Consider the following 22,112-nt stretch of genomic DNA (forward strand, 5'->3'; position numbering starts at 1 on the left):
TCTTTGGCGGGGAGCGTGTGGCGTTGAGAGGTGAGGGAGGAGGCACAGGACCGTAGTTATATCCTGGTTCATCGGTCACCTGCTGTCTGTCTCTGGTCATATTACTTAAACCAGTGTTTTTCAACCTTTTTTGGGCAAAGGCACACTTGTTTCATGAAAAAAATCACGAGGCACACCACCATTAGAAAATGTTAAAAAATTTAACTCTGTGCCTATATTGACTATATATAAAGTAATTCTCTTGAATAGGAATCAAACACAAAGAAAGTATTTTATAATTACTTTATTATGAAATATTAAGTAAACAAAATAGTGAAAAATTATAAAATTCTTGTCTTGTCTGCACCTATGGCACACCAGGCAACATCTCGCGGCACACAGCGGTTGAAAAACGCTGACTTAAACCTCTTGCAGCCTCGGTTTTCTCATCAGTAAAGTAATTCACATAAAGAACCCAGTGGCATCAGCTCCCAATGACAGCAGCACATTTTGAACACTCACCATCTTCCAGGGACTGGGCTTGCATCTTTTCTCTCTCTCTTTTTTTTTAAGGAATTTCTTTATTGATTTCAGAGAGTAAAGGAGAAGGAGAGAGAGAGAGATAGAAACATCAATGATGAGAGAGAATCATTGACCAGCTGCCTCCTGCACGCCCCCCCACCGGGGACCGAGCCCGCAACCCAGACATGTGCCCTCGGCCGGAACCGAACCTGGGACCCTTCAGTCCACAGGCCAATGCTCTATCCACTGAGCCAAGCCGGCCAGGCGCGTCTTTTCTTTCTTTTTTCTTTTTTTAAAATATATTTCATTGATTGTTTACAGAGAGGAAGGAAGAGAGATAGAGAGCTAGAAACGTCGATGAGAGAGAAACATCGACCAGCTGCCTCCTGCACACCCCCCACCGGGGATGTGCCCACAACCAACGCACATGCCCCTGACCGGAATCGAACCCGGGACCCCCCAGTCCGCAGACCGACGCTCCACCACTGAGCCGAGCCGGCCAGGCGCATCTTTTCTTATTGAGTTATGGCTCCAGCCACATTTAACTGAGGCAGAAGGTTGTATCCCCAGAGCAGAGGGTTCTGACTTCCCATCTCCGTTCTCTCTTGGTCTAGTTAGTCCTGCTTGATAGCGCTCTGGGTGTCAGGCATGGCTGCCAGGGCTCAGTGGGGACCCCTTTCTGTCTCTTCTCCCCACAGTGGAGGTGAAGCCGGTGCTGCCAGGGGCCATGCCCAGCTCCCTGGGTGGCGGGGCTGGAGGCAGCCCCAGCCCAGTGGAGCTGCGTGGCGCCCTGGCCGGCTCTGTGGACCCTGCGCTGCGGGAGCAGCAGCTGCAGCAGGAGCTCCTGGCGCTCAAGCAGCAGCAGCAGCTGCAGAAGCAGCTCCTGTTCGCCGAGTTCCAGAAGCAGCATGACCACCTGACCCGGCAGCATGAGGTCCAGCTGCAGAAGCACCTCAAGGTGAGCAAGGGGGGTGCGGGGGGGCCGCCCTGACCTCTGACCCCGCCTGGACCTGCTCACCCTGCCTCCCCCCGCCCCGCCCCGGTGCCTTTGCAGCAGCAGCAGATGTTGGCAGCCAAGAGGCAGCAGGAGCTGGAGCAGCAGCGGCAGCGGGAGCAGCAGCGGCAGGAGGAGCTGGAGAAGCAGCGGCTGGAACAGCAGCTGCTCATCCTGCGGAATAAGGAGAAGAGCAAAGAGAGTAAGGCCCGGGGCCTCCTGGGGCCAGCTGGGACTCCTGTCCGTTTCCCCTAGGCTGTGGGGTCCTGGCCCGAGCACCCAGGTCAGCTGCACCCTGTCCCGCAGGTGCCATCGCCAGCACCGAGGTGAAGCTGAGGCTCCAGGAATTCCTCCTGTCGAAGTCAAAGGAGCCCACGCCAGGCGGCCTCAACCATTCCCTCCCGCAGCATCCCAAGTGCTGGTAATGACCCTCGGCAGGCGTGGGTGGCAGAGGTGCCCTGCACAGGGGCTGCCCGCCTGCAGGCTAGAAAGAGGTTCCTGACCTAAAGCCGCGTATGGGCCCTGCAGTCCCTCCTCGGAAATCCCACTCTTGGTTTCTCTCGCTTCCCTCATCAGGATTCATTCTTCTGTCGCTGCACACAGTGGATATTTCATAAACGTAGAATGCTAGGTGACAGGTGATACCTTAACTCTGTCTCTATCCCTGCCCCCCTTCCACCCCCAGGGGAGCCCACCATGCTTCTTTGGACCAGAGTTCCCCTCCCCAGAGTGGCCCCCCGGGGACGCCTCCCTCCTACAAACTGCCTTTGCTCGGGCCCTATGACAGCCGCGACGACTTCCCCCTCCGCAAAACGGGTGAGCGCCGCCTGGCCTCCGGCACGGGCTCCTGGGGGGGGCTGGGCTGCGGCAGGTGCCCGTTTGGTGGGTGTGTCTGAGCCCTGGCTCCCTTCCCCGCAGCCTCTGAGCCTAACTTGAAAGTGCGTTCGAGGCTAAAGCAGAAGGTGGCCGAGCGGAGAAGCAGTCCCCTCCTGCGTCGGAAGGATGGGACTGTCATCAGCACCTTTAAGAAGAGAGCTGTGGAGATCACAGGCGCCGGGCCTGGCGGTAAGGGCGCCTCCCCTGTCCCCGTGCTGCGGGCCTGGGCGGAGCGGGGGCTCCAGCAGGCCGAGCTGACAGCTGCCCCTCCCGCAGTGTCATCTGTGTGCAACAGCGCGCCAGGCTCCGGCCCCAGCTCCCCCAACAGCTCGCACAGCACCATCGCCGAGAACGGCTTTACTGGCTCCGTCCCCAACATCCCCACCGAGGTACGGGCCTGCGGGCGGGGAGGGGGGGCCCGAGGCACCCCTTTTCCCATCCGACTTGCTGGGAGTGCCCAGCAGGGACCTCTCTCCGCACGCAGGCAGGCTGGAGAGACCTGCTGCCCTGGAGGGGGATGTGCCCACTGAAGGGCTGTGACTCTTGGCCCGCCCCCAGGTGGGGCGTGGTGGGGGGAGCAGGGCACCGTTCAACGCTCTCCTCTCAGCCCCAGGTGGCCCCCCTTTGCCTGCGCTCATGCCTGTCTCTCCTGACTGCTCCCCAGATGCTCCCCCAGCACCGGGCCCTCCCTCTGGAAAGCTCTCCCAACCAGTTCAGCCTCTACACGTCTCCCTCTCTGCCCAACATCTCCCTAGGGCTGCAGGCCACCGTCACTGTCACCAACTCGCACCTCACTGTGAGTACGGGCGCCTGCCCTAGTGCTAGTCCCGGATGCCCCAGCGAGCGCTGAGGGAGATCACACACACTCCCTCCGAGCTGGGAGGGGGGCAGAGGGTCCGCGAGGGGTGCTGGTCCGATGTGAGCCCCTCCCTCACCTGTCTCCCCTCTCCATCCCCAGGCCTCCCCGAAACTGTCAGCACAGCAGGAGGCTGAGAGGCAGGCCCTTCAGTCCCTGCGGCAGGGTGGCGCGCTGACCGGCAAGTTCATGAGCACATCCTCGATCCCCGGCTGCCTGCTGGGCGTGGCCCTGGAGGGCGACTCGAGCCCCCACGGGCACGCCTCCCTGCTGCAGCACGTGCTGTTGCTGGAGCAGGCCCGGCAGCAGAGCACCCTCATCGCCGGTGAGTGGGTGGGCGGCTGTGCGAGCGAGGAGGGGCAGCCCCACTTCCGGGGCTCGGGCTAAGGTGACCAGACGGCCCGCTTTTGGCGGGACAGTCCCGATTTCCAGCAATTTGTCCCGCGTCCCGCGGCGTTTTAAAAAAATCCCGATTCTTTCCAAGAATCTGGACTTTTTTAAAACGCCGCGGGACAAATTGTTAAAAATCGGGATGGCTGGTCACCTTGCTCAAGGCAGGACCCTCAGGCAGAAGCAGTCAAGGATTCTTCTCAGCCCTGCCATAGCTCCCCTCAGTGGAATCAGTGATTTCTCCACCGTCTGCAGCCTGAGGGGCCGGCTCCTGTGCTCCGCAGCTCCTGCTGCCCTGATGGCGCTCACGGCCAGAGCAGCGCAGCCCAGTAAACCGAGAACACAGGGCCCCCCCCCCCCCCCCCCCCCCCCCCGTAACTTAGTTTCCTAGTAGCCGCGTTCAGACATAAAGAGAAACAGGTAGAGTTAATTTTATTTTATTATTTTTAAAAAATATATATTTTATTGATTTATCACAGAGAAGAAGGGAGGGGGACAGAGAGCTAGAAACATCGATGAGAGAGAAACATCAATCAGCTGCCTCCTGCACATCCCCTATTGGAGATGTTACCGCAACCAAGATACATGCCCTTCACATCCCCGGTAGGGGGTTTGCAGGAGTCAGCTGGTCGATGTATCTCTCTCATCGATGTTTCTAGCTCTCTAACCTTCTCCCTTCCTCTCTGTGAAAAATCAATAAAATATATTTTAAAAAAAGAAAGAAAAAAAAAAGACACATGCCCTTGACCAGAATCGAACCTGGGACCCTTGAGTCTGCAGGCCGACGCTCTATCCACTGAGCCAAACCAGTTTCAGGTGGAGTTAATTTTAATAACATATTTAACTCACTATATCTAGAATATTATCATTTCAACATGTAGGCAATATAAAGAGTTATCAGTGAGATATTTTGTGTTTTACACTCTCTTGAAACCTGTGTGTATTTCACACTTAGAGCACATCTCAATTTAGACAGGTCACATTTCTTCCTTTAAAAAAAATTAATTTTAAAAAAATATATATTTTTATTGATTTCAGAGAGGAAGGGAGAAGGAGGGAGAGACAGAAACATCAATGATGAGAGAAAATCATTGATCTGCTGCCTCATGCACACCCCCCACTGGGGATCGAGCCCGCAACCCAGGCATGTGCCCTTGGCCAGAATCGAACCTGGGACCCTTCAGTCCCCAGGCTGACACTCTGTCCACTGAGCCAAGCCGGCTAGGGCTAGACAGGCCACATTTCAAGTGCTCAGTAGTCAGTGTGGCTGGCAGCTGTGGGATTGGACAGCACAGCCTGGGACAGTGAGCCCTTAAGTAGCCAGTGGCCTCAGAAGAGATTGTGCTTAAGAGACACGTGGTCCTGGCTCCTGGCTCCCCAGCCCAGGATCCGTGTTCCTGAGCAGGGAGGTCTTATAGATGGGAAAAGCCAGTTACTCCACATGGAGGGTCCACGACTCCATGTGCAAACATAAGTGAATCCAAGGGAGAGGACGGAGAATCCAGGAGGGCTTGCGGGAGGCAGTGGCTCTTAGCTGTGAGACTGTTTCATTATGGGGAGGAGGAGGAACGGGGCTCAGATTTGGGGGTGGGGTGCTCCAGGCCCCTCCACAGTCGCTCCTGAGTGTGTGTTTTGGGATGGGGAGAGTCTTGGGATGGGCTGAGGGGCCTGACAGTGATGGTTACTCTCCTCCCTGCCCTGACAGTGCCGCTCCATGGGCAGTCCCCACTGGTGACGGGGGAACGAGTGGCTACCAGCATGCGGACGGTGGGCAAGCTCCCGAGGCACCGGCCCCTGAGCCGCACTCAGTCCTCGCCGCTCCCCCAGAGCCCCCAGGCCCTGCAGCAGCTGGTCATGCAGCAGCAGCACCAGCAGTTCCTGGAGAAGCAGAAGCAGCAGCAGCTGCAGCTGGGCAAGGTGAGCCTGGGGCGGGGCCGGGCTGGCAGGAGGGAGGGAGAGGGGGCTGACCCCCGAGGCCGCTCCCCAGGGCCACCTTGCCTTTTTCTTTTCTTTTTTTAATAAAAAAATATATTTTTATTGATTTTTTACAAAGAGGAAGGGAGAGCAATAGAGAGCTAGCAACATCATGAGAGAGAAACATCAACCAGCTGTCTCCTGCACCCCTCCCCCCCCCCCCACTGGGGATGTGCCCGCAACCAATGTACATGCCCTTGACCGGAATCGAACCCGGGACCTTTCAGTCCACAGGCCAACGCTCTATCCACTGAGCCAAACCGGTTTCGGCACCTTGCCTTTTTCTGGTTCACACAGCTCTGTAAGGGCCGGGTGGCTGCAGGGAGAGGCGAGGGAAGGGTGGACCCTCCTGGGCCACCGATTGCACGGCTGCTGCCCCTCCCAGCTGACGCGCTCCCTCTGCTCTGCTCCCAGATCCTCACGAAGACTGGGGAGCTGCCTCGACCGCCCACCACGCACCCCGAGGAGACCGAGGAGGAGCTCACGGAGCAGCAGGAGGCCCTGCTGGGGGAGGGAGCCCTCACCATACCCCGAGAGGGCTCCACGGAGAGTGAGAGCACGCAGGAGGACCTGGAAGAGGAGGAAGGGGAGGAGGAAGAGGAGGAGGAGGAGGAGGAAGAGGAGGAGGAGGACTGCATCCAGGTCAAGGATGAGGAGGGCGAGAGTGGCGCTGAGGAGGGACCTGACTTGGAGGAGTCCAGAACTGGTTACAGAAAGGTGCCCCCTCCCCCAGGCCTTTGATCACCATCCCTCTGTCCTTCCTCCTTTCCACCCTGCCCTTCCCCCTCCCCAGTCTGCAGTGCCCAGGCTGCACGGGGCCAGCTTTGTGAAGAGAGCAGTACGGGAGTAGGAAAAGACAAGGAGCTGTGGAAGGGGGGGACTGCTGGTGTTGGTCTCAGCTGCCAATACCAGTCGCCAGCCCCTCCCTGCCTCTGTCTGTGATCGCCCCCGCCTGTCTGCTTGTGTGTGTGTATGAACGTGGCCGTATCTGCATTTCCGCCGGCGTAGGGTCGGTTGTGCATTGGTCCCTGTGCGTGCGTGTATGTGTGCGCGTACACACACACCCTCACTGTTACTACAGTATGCCCTGTGCCTAGCGCACTTCATTCATTGCGGCCACAGCTGAGCCCTCGGGGCCTGACTCATCCCACCCCTCCCACACGCTTACCTCAGTGCTGCTCTGCATGACTCATCGCTGTCCTCCCTCCCTCCCTTCTCCCCGGAGAGGGAGACAATGAAGCTGGAGTTTCTTCTGTTCCTGGAGGGAGGGAGGAGGTTTAGAAAGGCTGGCTTGGGGACCCCACTGGAGGCCCCAGGACCCCTGTCTTCACAGCCATCTCAGACAAAGCCTCACCGGGCCCCCCTCCTCCTCTCCTCCTTCCCAGGTGTTCTCAGATGCCCAGCAGCTGCAGCCACTACAGGTGTACCAGGCCCCTCTCAGCCTGTCCACTGTGCCCCACCAGGCCCTGGGCCGCACCCAGTCCTCCCCTGCTGCTCCTGGGGGCATGAAGAGCCCCCCAGACCAGCCCACCAAGCACCTCTTCACCACAGGTGAGCCCACTGCTGCCGACTGCCCTTCCACCGTGTGCCGGGGCCTGTGCATGCATCCAGCCTGGTGGGAATGGTGAAGGGATTGCCAGGGCCCCTCAGAGTGCCCTGAGGGAGGGAAGCAGGCCTTCGTCCTCTTCCTGTGCACCACCAGCCACCTGTGGTAGTGGGGCAGTCTCTGCCCACTGCGAGGGAGCGTGGCGGTCCCGTCCATACCCACTGGGCAGCATCTTTTCCATGCCCCCACCCCCTCCTGCCGAGGGACCCCTGGTTTTGTGCCATCACTGCACAAGCCCTCCAGTGGGTGGAGAAAGCCCACTGTCTCAGTCGGATCTTGCCCTTCCTGCTCCCTCTGACTCCCTGTGAGGGCCAGCACGAGGCCTCCGTCCGTTCCAGAAAGCCCTTCCCCTTGACGCTGCCCTGTGCTGGGGCCTCAGATGCCTGAGGATGGTCTCTCCTCGTCAGTGGGGAGTGGGGAGGGGAGCAGCACCCGAGGGCTGTGACAGGAGTGGGGAAAGGGGGATGTGCCATGAGGGTCCGGTGCCAGGGGCATCGTGGGCAGAGATAAACACCAGGGGGTGTCGAGGTCAGCCTCGGGGAGGTTTGCGGAGCAGGGAGGCTGGACAGGCAGTGATGGAGGAAAAACTGCAGGAGGAGGGAAGAGGGGTGGTGTGTGGGAGGGTGGCTGGGTGGCTGGGGAGAGCCGATGAGCTCTTCTGAGGATTGCGGTGGCGAGTCTGTCACATGGCCCAGAGCAGAGCTGACGGGCAGTGTGTCTCTGGCTCAGGCGTGGTTTACGACACATTCATGCTGAAGCACCAGTGCATGTGCGGAAACACACACGTGCACCCCGAGCATGCCGGCCGGATCCAGAGCATCTGGTCCCGGCTGCAGGAGACGGGCCTGCTCAGCAAGTGTGAGGTAAGGGAGCCCTCCTTCCTCCAGTTCCAACTCAGACCCAGCGAGGGCCTTTGTGCTCCCTGTTGGTGAAGCCCCCTGACCTCAGGGCCAGTCCCCTCATCCCTTACAGCCCGTTTTCCCCGATGGTCCCCCACTGAATCGGGGAGGATCCTGGCCTGGGGTCGGGGGGGGGCCAGGTTATATCTTCTCAAAGCCTTTGGATCTCCTGAGGGCAGAGTGGCCCCATGTGCCCCAGGCTGTGGTGCAGAGAGAGGGTCTGGGCTTCACGGAGAGCCGGACCTTCAGTGCCACGCTTCCCCTGATCTCCCCTGCCAGCGGATCCGAGGTCGAAAAGCCACACTGGACGAGATTCAGACGGTGCACTCTGAATACCATACCCTGCTCTACGGGACCAGCCCCCTCAACCGACAGAAGCTGGACAGCAAAAAGTTGCTTGGTGAGTGAGCAGGCTGACGGGCAGGCTGTGGGCCGGGCCTTGTCCACTGCCTGGGTGGGATGGGGGGCTGTCAGGAAGACCGCTTGGCCGGGTAGGCAGGTGGGTCCTGTTGAGCACAGGTCATCCCCAAGGCAGGGGTGGTTCAGTGCCATATTGCATACCTCCAAGGGACTCTGTTCACGTAGAATATGACATTATCAGAGCGTGCCGGTGGGAGTGCATTGCAGAGTGGAAGGTGAGGGGTCCGGCTTGGTGATGGGGGTGTGTTTTGCTCTTCTTCCCAAATGATCCTGCCCCTTTCTCCCTGCTATCTGCCCCAGAGGCAGGATGTACCCCCAACACAGGAGACAGACATCTCCCAACTAGTATGGGCTGCAGAAGCCTGTCCTGGGCTTGGGTGTTTTTCTATGACTGAGCTCACTGCCCTCTGCACACCCCAACCTACAGCCTTGGCAGTGGAGGCAACTTCCAGAGTTGCTCTGTTTCTCTCCCCTGCAGGCCCCATCAGCCAGAAGATGTACGCCATGCTGCCTTGTGGAGGTATCGGGGTGAGTAGGGCACCTGCCAGTGGGGGTTGGTGAATGGTTCTCCCAATTTTGGCCCCTTCCTTCCTGCCCAACAGAGCTGCTGGCTGTCCAAGGGCCCATCCCCATTCTTGCCCTCCCCCTGCAGGGGGCACGCTGAAGCCTGCTCTCCTGCCCCTGCAGGTGGACAGTGACACTGTGTGGAACGAGATGCACTCCTCCAGTGCCGTGCGCATGGCGGTGGGCTGCCTGGTGGAGCTGGCTTTCAAGGTGGCAGCTGGAGAGCTTAAGGTGAGTACTGGCAGGGGGAGCTAAGCACTGCTTGCCTAAGTCTTGTATCCTCAGGAGCCGAGCACGGGGCAGCCTTAGCTTTCCCTTCAGTAAGGCATGGTCCTTTGCAACCTCAACTTTCAGGTGCCAGAGTTGGGAGGAGGTGACAGTTCTCAGGCCAGCTGGGGGATGAGGGGTAAAGAGGGACCAACAAAGTGGCACTAGTGTCTGGTGCTCTCATGGGCATCTCAAGACCTGGGATGGTCTGCCTGTCTGCCCACGTGGCCCACAGCTGGCCACAGGTGTGTATGATACATGTTTCTGATCTGTGTTTTCTTCCCTGCTTGGCTTATGTTTCTGTCCTTCTGTGTCCACCCCTCTGTGGCCACCTTGCCTGCCCGCCTGTCTCTTATCTCCTTCCCTCTGTCTGCAACTTTTCAGAATGGATTTGCCATCATCCGGCCCCCAGGACACCATGCTGAGGAATCCACAGCCATGTGAGTGCCACCCAGCCCTGCACTAGACCCGCAGTCCTCACCCTTTCCCCTCTCAGCGAGCTGATGCATCCTGCTCATGGAGCAAAGCACTGTGAAGGCTGACCTCCCCGCCCTTTCTCCTCCTTCCCTCAGGGGATTCTGCTTCTTCAACTCCGTAGCCATCACAACCAAACTCCTGCAGCAGAAGCTGAATGTGGGCAAGGTTCTCATCGTGGACTGGGTAAGCAGTGAGCTGCTGGGCCAGGGTCAACCTTCAGGAAGCCCCCACACAACCCTGCCTCCTCTTCCTCGGGTGCCCACGCAGGAGCTGGGCCCGATGGCTTACTTCACATCCTCCTCCTGGAGCTTTAGCCCAGCCTCCATGTCCTTGGGACTCCCTCCTCACCAGGAGACTCGAAAGCGGTTTTAGCCCCTGGTCCATCTTGGCCCCCACCTTGCAGCTTCAAGTAACTGAAAGGACTTCCTACTTTGAACAGTAGAGACCAATACCATCGTAATAGCTCCACACAGTGGGCTCAGCCACCTTATGTAGGAAGGAAGAATCAGGACGTCCATTTCTGTGTGTGGAGACACGGAGCTGTTGGGTGACTTACCCAGCCAAGGCCGCTGAGTTTGGGAGGTTGGAACTGGGTTTCACATCAGGTCTTTTGGCCCCAACACTTGTGCTCCTGCTCCTGCACAGCGCCTCTCAAACCCTGTCTCTCTCGGCAGAGGGTAAGGCACCCACCACTCCCTGTGAGCTGGGGAAGCAGCCACGGGCAATCCTCCTCAAGGGTGGAATCTCTTGGAAGACCAACTTTGGCTTAAAAATTAATGTTAACGTTGGATTTTTCTTCAGAGTGTATCTGTGTTTGTTTTTTGTTTTGTGTGTGTGTGTGTGTGTGTGTGTGTGTGTGTGTGTGTTTAAATATTTTTATTGATTTCAGAGAGGAAAAGAGAGAGAGATAGAAACATCAATGATGAGAGAGAATCATCTGATTGGCTGCCTCCTGCACACCCCCCGCTGGGGATCCAGCCTGCAACCCGGGCATGTGCCCTGACCGGGAATCAGACCGTGACCTGGTTCACAGGCCAATGCTCAACCACTGAGCCATGCCGGTTGGCTATATCTATTTGTTCTCTAAGGCTTACTAGCCTTAACACTGCCCTCCACACTGCTGTCTAGAATGGGCCCCGGGGAGAGGAGCCACATTCGCTTCGTGGCTTTGCATCTGCCCTGTACAGCTCCTGGTTAGAGAAGCATAGGGTGATACTGTGTGAACAGAACACAGACGCCCTGTAGCTCGTGGTGGGCTGTACCCCAGGCTCACCATATTGGGGGTGGGGGGTGACAAGTGGAATTTTTTTACCTTTGGGCGAGAGCCTGGGCCATTTTTCTGATGCTCTCACTCCTCCCCACTAGGACATTCACCATGGCAACGGCACCCAGCAAGCATTCTACAATGACCCCTCCGTGCTCTACATCTCCCTGCACCGCTACGACAATGGGAACTTCTTCCCAGGCTCCGGGGCTCCTGAAGAGGTACAGCTCCTGGGTGCAGATGTGGGGCCCCTTAGGGAGGTAGCAGAACGGGACCTGGCAGGGAGTCCTGGAGGCCCTTGGTGGTGCTGGTACCTGGGGAGTCTGGGCTCCTAGTGGGAGGACCACACCGGCCAACTGCCCTTCCATGCAGAGCAGAGGTCAGTGGAGTGAGGGCTGGAGGTAGGGCTGAGGGTGGGGGCAACTTCTGGGATCCCTAGGCAGTGAGAATAACCCCTCCCCCACCGTGCTGCCAGGTTGGCGGAGGGCCGGGCGTGGGGTACAATGTGAACGTGGCATGGACGGGAGGTGTGGACCCCCCCATCGGAGACGTGGAGTACCTAACAGCCTTCAGGTGAAGACTGAGAAGGGCCAAGGGAGGGGTGGGAGCCCCGGGCCCTGCCGCGGGAGGGCAGAGACACTCAGCTTGGCGTAGGTGGAGGGGGTTGTCTCGGGGGGCACAGTGGGGCAAGGCCTGGCTCAGCCTCCTGCCAGGGTCAGCTTGGGCCCTCCCTTTGCAGGACAGTGGTGATGCCCATTGCCCACGAGTTCTCACCTGACATGGTCCTAGTCTCCGCCGGGTTTGATGCTGTTGAGGGACACCTGTCTCCGCTGGGTGGCTACTCTGTCACCGCCAGATGTGAGCCTGCTGGGGGTTAAGGGACGCTGTGGGACAGTAAGGAGGGGTCAAGTGGGGGTGTGGAGCAGTTAGACTGATGCTGCACAGGTGGGAGGAGAGCTGGGGCAGGTCCAAGACTTGCAATAATCCTGGCAGCGCCCCCTAGTCTCCCTCTGCCAATCCTGGCCTTGAGAGGCAAGCAAGGAGGGAGGTGGGGGAACAGCAGAGGGCGTGTCTCCTCCCAGAGGCTGGGCATGGAGCTTGTTGGTCCATCCTGTATCAGTGGTGTTCTTTAAAAGACATCTGATTGCATTTTTAAAGCTTATCTGTTATGTTTTGTCTTTAATGGAGCATCTAGTCCATTGACATTAAATTTTATTATGGGTATATACACACACATTTGAGTTTAAGTCTGCCATCTTATTTTGTGCTATTTGTCCCACTTCTTGTTTCTGTTTCTCTCCTTTCTTCTCTTGAATTGTCCTTTTTTTTTTTTTTTTTTTTTTTTTTTTACCATTTCATCTCTAATTGCTCATCCCTAAAGGTTTTGGCCACTTGACCAGGCAGCTGATGACGTTGGCAGGGGGCCGGGTGGTGCTGGCCCTGGAGGGAGGCCACGACTTGACCGCCATCTGTGATGCTTCTGAGGCCTGTGTCTCTGCTCTGCTCAGCGTGGAGGTGAGGGGTGAAGGGATGTAAGCCAGGAGGCCAGGGTCTGAGAGGCCGGGAGGAAGGCCCTGTCCTGGGTCAAGCAGTACCGAGGGCCTTTGGGAAGGTTTTCCTGGGTCCTCCGGACGGCTGGAGGCCAGGAGAGCTTTCTGAGTAGGAGTTCCTCCTATCATGAGAGATGTCTGAGGCTGAATGGGGAGGTTAGAACGTCAGGCACCACCGCCCATTCCCCACCCTAAGCCTTCTCTCCTGCTGCCAGCTACAGCCCTTGGATGAGACAGTCTTACAGCAAAAGCCCAACATCAACGCAGTGGCCACGCTAGAGAAAGTCATCGAGATCCAGAGTATGTGGGGACAGGCGGAGGGCTCAGGCCTTACCAGAGGGGCGGACGTGGGGGTGTGCCAGGGCTGGGGATGAACGGGTTCATATGGTGGTTTTGCCCTCCCTGATATCCTGCTCGTCTCTCATCCACAGGCAAACACTGGAGTTGTGTGCAGAGGTTTGCTGCTGGTCTGGGTCGTTCCTTGCGGGAGGCCCAGGCAGGTGAGACGGAGGAGGCCGAGACTGTGAGCGCCATGGCCTTGCTGTCCGTGGGGGCCGAGCAGGCCCAGGCTGCTGCAGCCCGGGAGCACAGCCCCAGGTGAGGCTCCTCCCGCCCCTCTGCCCTCGCCTACGCCGAGGACCCCGCTCACTGCCCTCCCTGTGCTTGTCCCACAGGCCCGCGGAGGAGCCTATGGAGCAGGAGCCTGCCCTATGACGCCCTGGCCCCGTCCTCTGGGCTTCATCATTGTGATTTTGTTTATTTTTTCTATTAAAAACAAAAAGTCACACATTCAACGACGTGTGCCGTGTGGGTCTCTCAGCCTCGCCTCCTGCTCCTCTAAGCTGTCTCAGGCCCTTCCCCTGTGGCCCACATCTCAGCTCGAAAAGTTGGCTTCCTCTGTAGGATATGGGGCTACCTGTGCAGCCTCTCTCCATATTGTATCTCACACCCACCTTCCCAAATTCTATCCTTTCCCCCTTGGAGCCTGGGCCAGCTCAAGGTGGGAAGGGGGCCAGGTAGTACCTTTGGTTTCTGGAGTCTCCCGGAGTGAAGACGGGACAGGAAGTTCGGTGCCTTGGTTTCAGCTGACTTGGGGGAAAATGCCTTAATTTCGCCCTCCTCCTCTCTGGCTTTGGGAGGTCCTGAAGGGTCTCTACCGTCAGGATGTAGAGGGGAGGGGAGGTGGCTCCTGCCCAACGACTCCCCACCCTCTTCCCCACTGTTGTCTCACCATCTCTGTAGACTTCTCTCCTCCGCCTTCCTCCTGGCCTCAGCACCAAGGGAAGGCTTTTGCCCGGGACGTGGCCTGAAGTCTGGGCAGGCTGTCTTCCTTTACATTCCTGCGGGGCTGTTTCCCCGTCCAGGGGCTGGGGTGGGTGGGAGGGATGGGGCTGGACTCCTGGGTTATGAGGGGCCTGGAGGAGCCTCAGCTCCAGGCCTGCTTTCCAACGTACTCTGTTGGCCTTCCTGCCTCTGCTGACACAGACAGGGGAGGGGAAGGAGAAAATGGTCCCTGCAGGGGGCGCTGCAAGCTGGTGAAAGTGCTCTTGAGTTCAGGACCAGATTTCCCTAGTCATCTGGCATGCTGCAAGCAGAGTGGCCCCCTCTCTCCTGGGACCTTTTAAAAAATATATATTTTATTGATATTTTACAGAGGAAGGGAGAGGGATAGAGTTAGAAACATCGATGAGAGAGAAACATCGATCAGCTGCCTCCTGCACACACCCCACTGGGGATGAGGTACATGCCCTTGACTGGAATCGAACCTGGGACCCCTCAGTCCGCAGGCCGATGCTCTAGCCACTGAGCTAAACCAGCCCTGGCTCTCCTGGGACCTTTTGAAGTCTGGGATGGTGAGAATGGGGGCTCTAGAAGGGTCGGGGCCAGAACCCAGAAACAGAAGTCTGTCCTCAGCTGGAGCTTCCATTCCTCCTGGGCTTCCTTTGCTGGCCACCAGCCCAAGGAAGCTAAGATCAGGAGGGGGTGCCACCTCTCTCTTCCCCAGAAGCCCAGCCCAGTCCCACTACTGGGGCTGGGGGCCCACAGGCTTCTTGGGGATGCTGTCCAGCCTGTAGGAAACCAAAGATAGGACGTGGCTCCCAGGGGACTGAGTCTTCCTCTCTCCTTCCCAATACCACCTGTACTTGTTTTCTTCCCATCCTGGGGCCCCACCATCTGTTTACATATTCCCCTGCTGGGGCCTGAGCAGGGTAAGGGAGCCAGGGGAGGGGCAGCGGTCCCACCGCCATCAGCTCATTGCGCGCTTGTCTTACATGTTGTTAGTATGTCCTAGACCCTCCTGGGGGATGGGGGTGGGCCTGGGCTCAGTGTCAGGCCTCCCCGTGCTGAGCCCCAGCTCTGGACCCCTTACCTTCCAACTTCCTGTGGCTGGTCTGGTTCTCATGTAAACCCACTCCTTGCTTTGTCTCCCGGATATGGTTTCCAGTTAAGCTTTTGTAACCCATAACATGGTGTGTCCTTGTATAAATAAATTTGTTTCTGGCAGTGCCTTCTGGAGCCAGTGTCTCTGTCCTCTGGGCTCCCAAATGGAAGAGGTTCTTATTTCCCCTCTTGGCCACATAAACTGCTCTTCTCTCCAGCTCCTGGACTAACCAGTGTAGGAAACAGGAGGCTGGGTGCATCTCTGTCCAGTAGGTTAGAGACAGGTTTCACTGAAGGTAGCCACAGCACTACGAAAGGCCTCTCGGATGGCGAGGGGGGTATGGTGCTCAGAGCTGAAGGTCTCAACTGAATATTTACAGCCTTCCCCTCCCCTCTGCCTCTGGGGAAACAGGGTTGGAGGCGGGTGGAGAACAGGCGGCACAGGCAGGATCCACGCGTGTGCACACGGACACGTTTAGTGGATACGTACACAGGTAAGAGAGTCCAGAGTGTTTAAGGGCTTTATTGGGGCCACTGAGCCCCTCACAGTGCTGCAGGAACCCACTGGGCTTGCTATTGCCTTTGCTTTTGGGGGGCTTGGAAAGGAGGGCAGGAGGAGGGACAGCCTTTCTGGGGAAGGGAGGGCCCGTCTTTGGAGCTAAGCCTGGTGGTGGGAGAAGTGGGAAATTCAAGGTGAGTAGGGCCTTTGGGGGGGCTGAAAGAGGATGGGGCTGCCTCCTGGAGTGTGGAGGTCACGGAGCGTTGGCTTTGTTGGAGTGGAGGCAACTGAAGTTAGGAGGAGCGGGTGGGTGGTGCTTCCTGGGCACTGAATGTGAGCACCACCCAGGGCACGAGGGCCAGGACCAAGCATGGCCAGAGGGTGAATTTGAGGAAATTGAAGATGTAGAAAAGGCTGATCTGAGGGGGGTAGCCCAGCCAATTCATGGGGCCCAGCAGCCCCATGGCCAACACGAGGCAGGCTATCTTCTGTCCATTGCTCAGGTGAGCTCGCCGTACTGGGGCATAGCAGGGGGAGTGGAGGGCGATGCCCAGGCCCAGGACGGCCCCTGAATCGCGGCTCAGAGAGGCAAAGGGCCGGCTGTCCAAGTGCAGCCACTCGGGCCGCTCACACCACTTCGTGGCCAGGCTGATGGACCTGTTGGGAGGAAAAGTCTGCCAGGAGAGAGACCCCAGAACCCAGAGAGCCAATGGCTCATCCCCATCGGGGCCCACCCCGTTCTTCTGAGACCCCAGGACAGTCTGTTTGTGAACAGGTAGTGTCCTTTCATGTAGTGAACCAGAGACCCACCAGGCTAGGTACAGGTAAGGCAGGACAGGCCCAGCCTGCCCAAGCTTTAAAGCAGAACTTACCATGAAAGATCCAGGCCCAGTGAAAAGAGGATCCAATAGATGAGGCTGGCTCCCAGCAAGAGGGCCAGAGAGGTCAACCCGTAGAAGCTTAGCTCCCGCTGTGCAGGCACCCGGGGGGTCATCAGCCAGCCCAGGGCAGCACCTGGAGGAGTAGGGTGACAGCAGCTTCAAGGAGTTTGGGGACATGACCCACCCTGAGCTACAATGCAGTTTGGCAAAATAGGCTGGTCTTCCCACTGCCGACAACACCCTCCGGGCCCATCCTGTTCTAGTTGCTCACCAGTTATCAGGCCGGCCAGCACCTGGTGAGGGAAATGTGCCAAGAGGAAGATTCGGGACAGACCGATGGCCAGTAGGAAGGTGCAATAAGCCAGGATCGGCATCACCCTCACCCAGCGGCTAGAAAAAGAGAGGCAAATGGTCTAGGCCAGTGGTCGGCAAACTCAGTCAACAGAGCCAAATATGAACAGTACAACGATTGAAATTTCTTTTGAGAGCCAAATTTTTTAAACTTAAACAACTTCTTCTTCTTCTTTAAAAAAAAAATATATATATTTTATTGATTTTTTTGCAGAGAGGAAGGGAGACAGAGAGTTAGAAACATCGATGAGAGAGAATCATCGATCAGCTGCCTCTTGCACGCCCCCCACTGGGGATGTGCCCGCAACCAAGATACATGTCCTTGACTGGAATCGAACCTGGAACCTTTCAGTCCGCAGGCCGACGCTCTATCCACTGAGCCAAACCGGTTTCGGCTAAACTTAAACTTCTTCTAACGCCACTTCTTCAAAATAGACTCTTCCAGGCCGTGGTATTTTGAGGAAGAGCCACACTCAAGGGGCCAAAGAGCTGCATGTGGCTTGCGAGCCGCAGTTTGCTGACCACAGGGCTAGGGGACGTCTGGATACAGTTCAGTTTTCCACAGCGCAAATGCCCAGGGTCCCCAGAACTCTAGCTCCCAAGCTGCCCTGTTGCTGGTGGGCAATGCCCAGGTGTACCTGTGTACCCGAGCGGCCACCTCGGAAGAGATGGCTGTCACTAGTGGCCAGAGGGCTGCTCCTGTGATCATGCAGTGTCCAGAGGGGCTGCCTGTGGGGGGAAAGAAGCTTGTGATGAGAGAATGGGGGTGGAACCCAGGTGCCCCTGGTGATAGCTCAACAGAGCCACCTCCCCGTGGCTGAGAAGAGAACCTTTAGCAGAACAGCCCATAGCACCCTGTGGCTTCCTTCTCCCCTCCCTGAGGCACTGCTCTCAGGCTTGGCTCTACTCTAAACAAGGTGGGCACTGGCACAGGTGCTCTCCTCCTACAATTCAACGTGGTCCTCCTAGAGCTTCTTCATTCTCTGGCCCAGTATAACTGTGAGGTGGGCCTCTTGGTTAGGCGACCCTGGCTGAAAAGGACTCTGAAACACTCCCCCAAATCCTAACTACACAGGAGAAGGGAGGTATGAGGCTTCGTACCTGGACCAGTTTCACAAGAAGAGGGGAACTGGTGGACCTGGACTGGAGCATGGCGGTAGTACCCAGACTCATGGACCCACCAGAATGGCCTTTCTCCGAACAGGAGCCTAGAAGAGAACAGAGGCAAGGTGATAGATACTGTGCTCACACAGAGCCAGGGGGACAAGAGAGGGGCAGGATGCCTGGGGTACTCTAGAGGTAGAGTCAGAACGAGAGTCCAGGCCTAGCTGGTTTGCTCAGTGGATAGAGTGTCAGCCTGCTGACTGAAGGGTCCCAGGTTTGATTCTGGCAAAGGGCACATGCCTGGTTTGTGGGCTATCTTGCTCTCCCTCTCCCTTCCTCTCTGAAATTGATTATATATATATATATATATATATATATATATATATATATATATTTTTTTTTTTTTTTTTAAAGAAAATAAAAGGATTCCTATTCTGTGCTATTACTTTGCCATGGATTTTTACCTTGGAACAGAAGAAAGCACACTATTTTAAAAAAGTGATAAGGAGCCTGGCCAACATGGCTCAGTGGTTGAGCATCAACCTATGAACCAGGAGAACAGGATTCGATTCCTGGTCAGGGCACATGCCTGGGTTGTGGGCTCAATCCCCAGTGTGGGGCCTGTAGGAGGCAGCCGATCAATGATTCTCTCTCAGCATTGATGTTTCTGTCTCCCTCTCCCCCTTAACACCATTAAAACATTTATTTATTTATTTTTAAGTATATTTTATTGATTTTTTTTACAGAGAGAGGAAAGGAGAGGGGTGGAGAGTTAGAAACATCAATGAGAGAGAAACATCGATTCAGCTGCCTCTTGCACACCCCCATTGGGGATGTGCCCGCCACCAAGGTACATGCCCTTGACTGGAATTGAACCTGGTACCTTTGTCCACAGCCCGATGCTCTATCCACTGAGCCAAACCGGTTAGGGCAGAACATATATATTTTTTAAAGTGATAAGGAGGTAAGAGATTGTGGGGGGCGGGGGTATGCTCTGAGAAGCTCAGAAGTCCTACTCTGACCCCTCCCACTACAGGACCAGCTCTGCTCTTCTAATCCATGGCGATCCCAGGCCTCTCACTGGCTCCTCCCAGAGCCTCCTGCTTCCCCCTCTCTCCCCATTTTCCAAATTCCAACCTGAATTACCTCCCCCTGAATTCCTTAGGTAAGTTTCTTATGTCTGGAAATGGGAGTGGGGAATTGGCAGAGGAGGCTGAAGAAGAATAAGGAAAACAAACTATTCAAAATCCCCGGCCTAGCAGATGCTTGGCCGGACCCTGTGAAATCACCCAGTGAGAAGGCTGCTGTGGCCAGAAAGAGGAGAGGTGGGAGAGCAGAGGAGAGGCTGGCAGGAAATCAAGAGCTGGGAGGGAAGTACAGAAGGGTCTGCAGCCTTGTTCTCACACCAACTAGGTGCTCAATACACACTTAGCAAATGAATGGGGGTTTTGTCAAGTTGGGGGGGATTGTCCACCTAAGGAGGTGGTCTGATTCTTAGGGGAACAGGACTAGAGAGGGATTCTTAAACAGACTCTGAAGAGGAGAGAACACGAAGCAAAGGGCAATTAGGTTAGAACCGTGGTCGGCAAACTGCGGCTCGAGAGGCACATGCGGCTCTTTGGCCCCTGGCGTGTGGCTCTTCCACAAAATACCACGGCCTGGGCGAGTCTATTTTTGAAGAAGTGGCATTAGAAGAAGTTTAAGTTGAAAAAATTGGGCTCTCAAAAGAAATTTCAACCTTTGTCCTGCTGATATTTGGCTCTGTTGACTAAGGAGTTTGCCGACCACTGGGTTAGAGGAAAAGTGTTAGACACGGCTTTTCCGTTTACAGAAGGGGTGAAAGCCTTGCAGAGAAGTTACAAGGGAAGGTAACTCCAATTCCGTTATTTAGCCAGACATTCCAGCCCAGCCCAGTGTCTCCTATAAGCCTCCCTTCCCTCTGCCAGGCTGGGAATCTGGCAACGGGGGCTGAGGTGAAGGGAGATGCAGCTACTCGCCCAGTAAAAAGTATAACTACCTTCTGACACCCAAGATAGAACAGGTGGCACAGAGGTAAGCCCCAAAAGCCCCACCCACTTGCCTGGGATTCCTGGCATGTAAGTCTGTGTGAAGAGCCTGCTAGTGAATGAATGGAAAAAGAAGAGAAAGTGCTCCCTGGATGGCAGTGCTTGATTTCAGGGCTTTTCAGACTTCACTGTACACAGGAATCAACGGGGGTCCTTGTTAAAGTGCAGATTCTGATACAGTAGCTCTGGCCCCAGGCCTGAGGTTCTACATTTCTATCAAGTTTCCAAGTGCTCCCTATGCTGTGGTCATGTTCTGGGGACTACACCTTCATTGGCAAGCCTCTCTGACCTCAGCAGTTCATGCGAAGCCTGTCTCAAAGCATGCTTCTTAAAAAACGATGTCAAACGAATGAGTGACTGGATGAATGAAAGTGAGTTGAGAAGCAGGTCTAGAGGCTCCTTAAATCACCACAGATATTTGTTAAAATACGGATTCCCAGCCCTTGCGCTGGTTTCTAAATCAGTACGTCTTCGGTGGGATGGGGTATTTGCATTTTTAAACGTTGCCTTCAGGGGGGTTTCTGATAAGGGCCTTTTGAGAAACACTGGTCTACCCTAATGAGTAGGGAAGTCTTTCCTACGTTGGGGATTCGGAGGTCTGAATCCAAATGGGAGGTTTTAAGGCCACGGAGTTCACCGGTGAGGGCGGGAGGCGGGGACCTCTGGGGCACCTGCTGGGCGATGGACTCAGGGCCCGTGGGGGCGGCGGGCAGGTCGCCGGGGGCTTGGCCGCTCACCACTTGAAGACCAGGTTGAGCCACTCGGTGATGAGGCAGATCCAGAGCACTGCGATGCCCACGCGGCGAGAGGCATAGTAGGCCGCGGGGAAGTAGAACAGGAAGAGGCTCTTGGGATCGCCCAGAAACGTAACCCAGAGCCACACTGGCTCCAGCCGGGGCAGCTGGTTCTGCAGCGCCTCCGCCATCGCGATGCCAGCGGTCAGCACGGACTCCATGGCGACCTGGGAGCCGGCCGGGCCGGGGTTGGCTCTGGCGCAGAAGCTGAGGAATCCCCGCGGCTGGGAAGCGCCTACCAACCGCCGTCCTAAGCCCACCCTGGGAGACCCAGGCCCCGCCCTCTTCGCCCGAGGCCGGCACAAGCCCCGCCCCCGCCCGCCCGCCCCGCCCTCGGCCGTTCCAGGCTCCCGCGAGCCCGGCCCTTGCCTGGAGCACTTCCTCCTGCCGTTCCGGCGGCTCTCCTTTCTACGGGGCGGCGCGGCGGACAAACCTCCGCGAAGGCGTTTCCGAGGAGCCCCACGTGGCGGCGGCCGCTGTCCGCACGTGGGTTTCGGGAGCAGAGGTGGCTGTCGCTGCTGCTCTGGGTGGAGGGATGGGCTAACCGGCGTGCTCAGGGTTTTGCTTTGCTGCTGCGAAGAGGAATGTGTAATCTGCAGGGCCAGGTTCCTTCCAGATCGGACCTCCCTTCCCCAGGACCGCTACCCTCCAAAGATAATTCTGAGACCTCTTGAAGAGAGGACTACGCACACCCTCTCCTCCTCCGGGGAGCCACGCATATTCCCGAGGCGTGGAAGTGGGACCTTACATTTACACACACCGCTATTCAGTCCGTGACTTCCTCCGCAAGCCTGATACGCTCGGGTCCGAGTTAATTCACTATGTATGGGTGTGGTGCTGACTGATAAGCCTTTTGATTTTGGGGAGTCTTTCCTAAAGACTTGTGAATTCTTACACACAGTCCTAAGTCATAATTCCAGTTCTAAGTTTGTCTTGCCCTCCCCCCCTCCTTGCATCCTCTTGCTTTCCAAAACCATGTTGGAAGAAGAGGGGACACACACACACACACACACACACACACACGACAGAATTTGGAATAATCTTTTGAAGGAACACATAGAGAAAATAGAAATCTCAGCTATTGTAGGTAATGCCCTGCATATAGAGGCACAAGGGGGTGAGGCTGTTGAAGTGACTCCTCAGTTCCTTTCTTCCTCAAGCAACTGTGTTCTTGGAGAGTTTTCTAATGAGTGAAAACGAGAGTGCAAACCTGGGTTCTTCTTGGAAAGACATTAAAAAGTTGTGGGAGCCCTGGCCGGGGTGTTCAGTGGTTAGAGCATTAGCTCACACACCCAAAGGGTCTCAGGTTCCATTCTGGACCAAGGGCACGTACCTCGTCATGAGGGAGGCAACCAATCCACGTCTCTCTCTCATTGATGTGTCTTTCTGTTTCTCTC

The 22,112-nt window shown here is 56.6% G+C and overlaps 2 protein-coding genes across 7 annotated transcripts in view; one reads left to right on the plus strand and one right to left on the minus strand.

Annotated features, from left to right (window-relative positions):
* Positions 1-13,432, plus strand: part of HDAC5 (histone deacetylase 5) — a 36,245-nt gene extending 22,813 nt beyond the window's left edge. For 4 of the 6 annotated variants that reach the window (XM_084863398.1, XM_084863399.1, XM_084863401.1 and 1 more), the window contains 24 exons: positions 1,200-1,459; positions 1,556-1,697; positions 1,802-1,916; positions 2,181-2,311; positions 2,414-2,560; positions 2,648-2,760; positions 3,036-3,167; positions 3,330-3,552; positions 5,323-5,534; positions 6,006-6,308; positions 6,977-7,142; positions 7,927-8,060; positions 8,376-8,496; positions 8,995-9,044; positions 9,204-9,311; positions 9,732-9,787; positions 9,920-10,007; positions 11,190-11,309; positions 11,564-11,661; positions 11,828-11,946; positions 12,470-12,603; positions 12,854-12,938; positions 13,070-13,235; positions 13,313-13,432. In XM_084863398.1, the coding sequence (XP_084719524.1) occupies positions 1,200-1,459; positions 1,556-1,697; positions 1,802-1,916; positions 2,181-2,311; positions 2,414-2,560; positions 2,648-2,760; positions 3,036-3,167; positions 3,330-3,552; positions 5,323-5,534; positions 6,006-6,308; positions 6,977-7,142; positions 7,927-8,060; positions 8,376-8,496; positions 8,995-9,044; positions 9,204-9,311; positions 9,732-9,787; positions 9,920-10,007; positions 11,190-11,309; positions 11,564-11,661; positions 11,828-11,946; positions 12,470-12,603; positions 12,854-12,938; positions 13,070-13,235; positions 13,313-13,352 (3,263 nt within the window). In that variant the 3' untranslated portion in view covers positions 13,353-13,432. The remainder of the gene's footprint in view (positions 1-1,199; positions 1,460-1,555; positions 1,698-1,801; positions 1,917-2,180; positions 2,312-2,413; positions 2,561-2,647; positions 2,761-3,035; positions 3,168-3,329; positions 3,553-5,322; positions 5,535-6,005; positions 6,309-6,976; positions 7,143-7,926; positions 8,061-8,375; positions 8,497-8,994; positions 9,045-9,203; positions 9,312-9,731; positions 9,788-9,919; positions 10,008-11,189; positions 11,310-11,563; positions 11,662-11,827; positions 11,947-12,469; positions 12,604-12,853; positions 12,939-13,069; positions 13,236-13,312) is intronic. The other 2 variants (XM_084863400.1, XM_084863397.1) reach the window with 1 other exon arrangement.
* A 2,091-nt stretch (positions 13,433-15,523) lies between these two features.
* G6PC3 (glucose-6-phosphatase catalytic subunit 3) lies at positions 15,524-21,112 on the minus strand. Its single transcript, XM_084863520.1, has 6 exons — positions 20,659-21,112; positions 17,853-17,959; positions 17,390-17,480; positions 16,672-16,790; positions 16,392-16,533; positions 15,524-16,176 (listed from the first exon to the last, which is right to left on the minus strand). The coding sequence occupies exons 1-6, from the start codon at positions 20,874-20,876 to the stop codon at positions 15,813-15,815; spliced, it is 1,041 nt and encodes a 346-aa protein (XP_084719646.1). The 5' UTR covers positions 20,877-21,112; the 3' UTR covers positions 15,524-15,812.
* Between the last annotated feature and the right edge of the window lie 1,000 nt (positions 21,113-22,112).

The sequence above is a fragment of the Pipistrellus hanaki genome (assembly GCF_964339955.1).
Source record: "Pipistrellus hanaki genome assembly, chromosome: 16".
Lineage (NCBI taxonomy): Eukaryota > Metazoa > Chordata > Mammalia > Chiroptera > Vespertilionidae > Pipistrellus > Pipistrellus hanaki.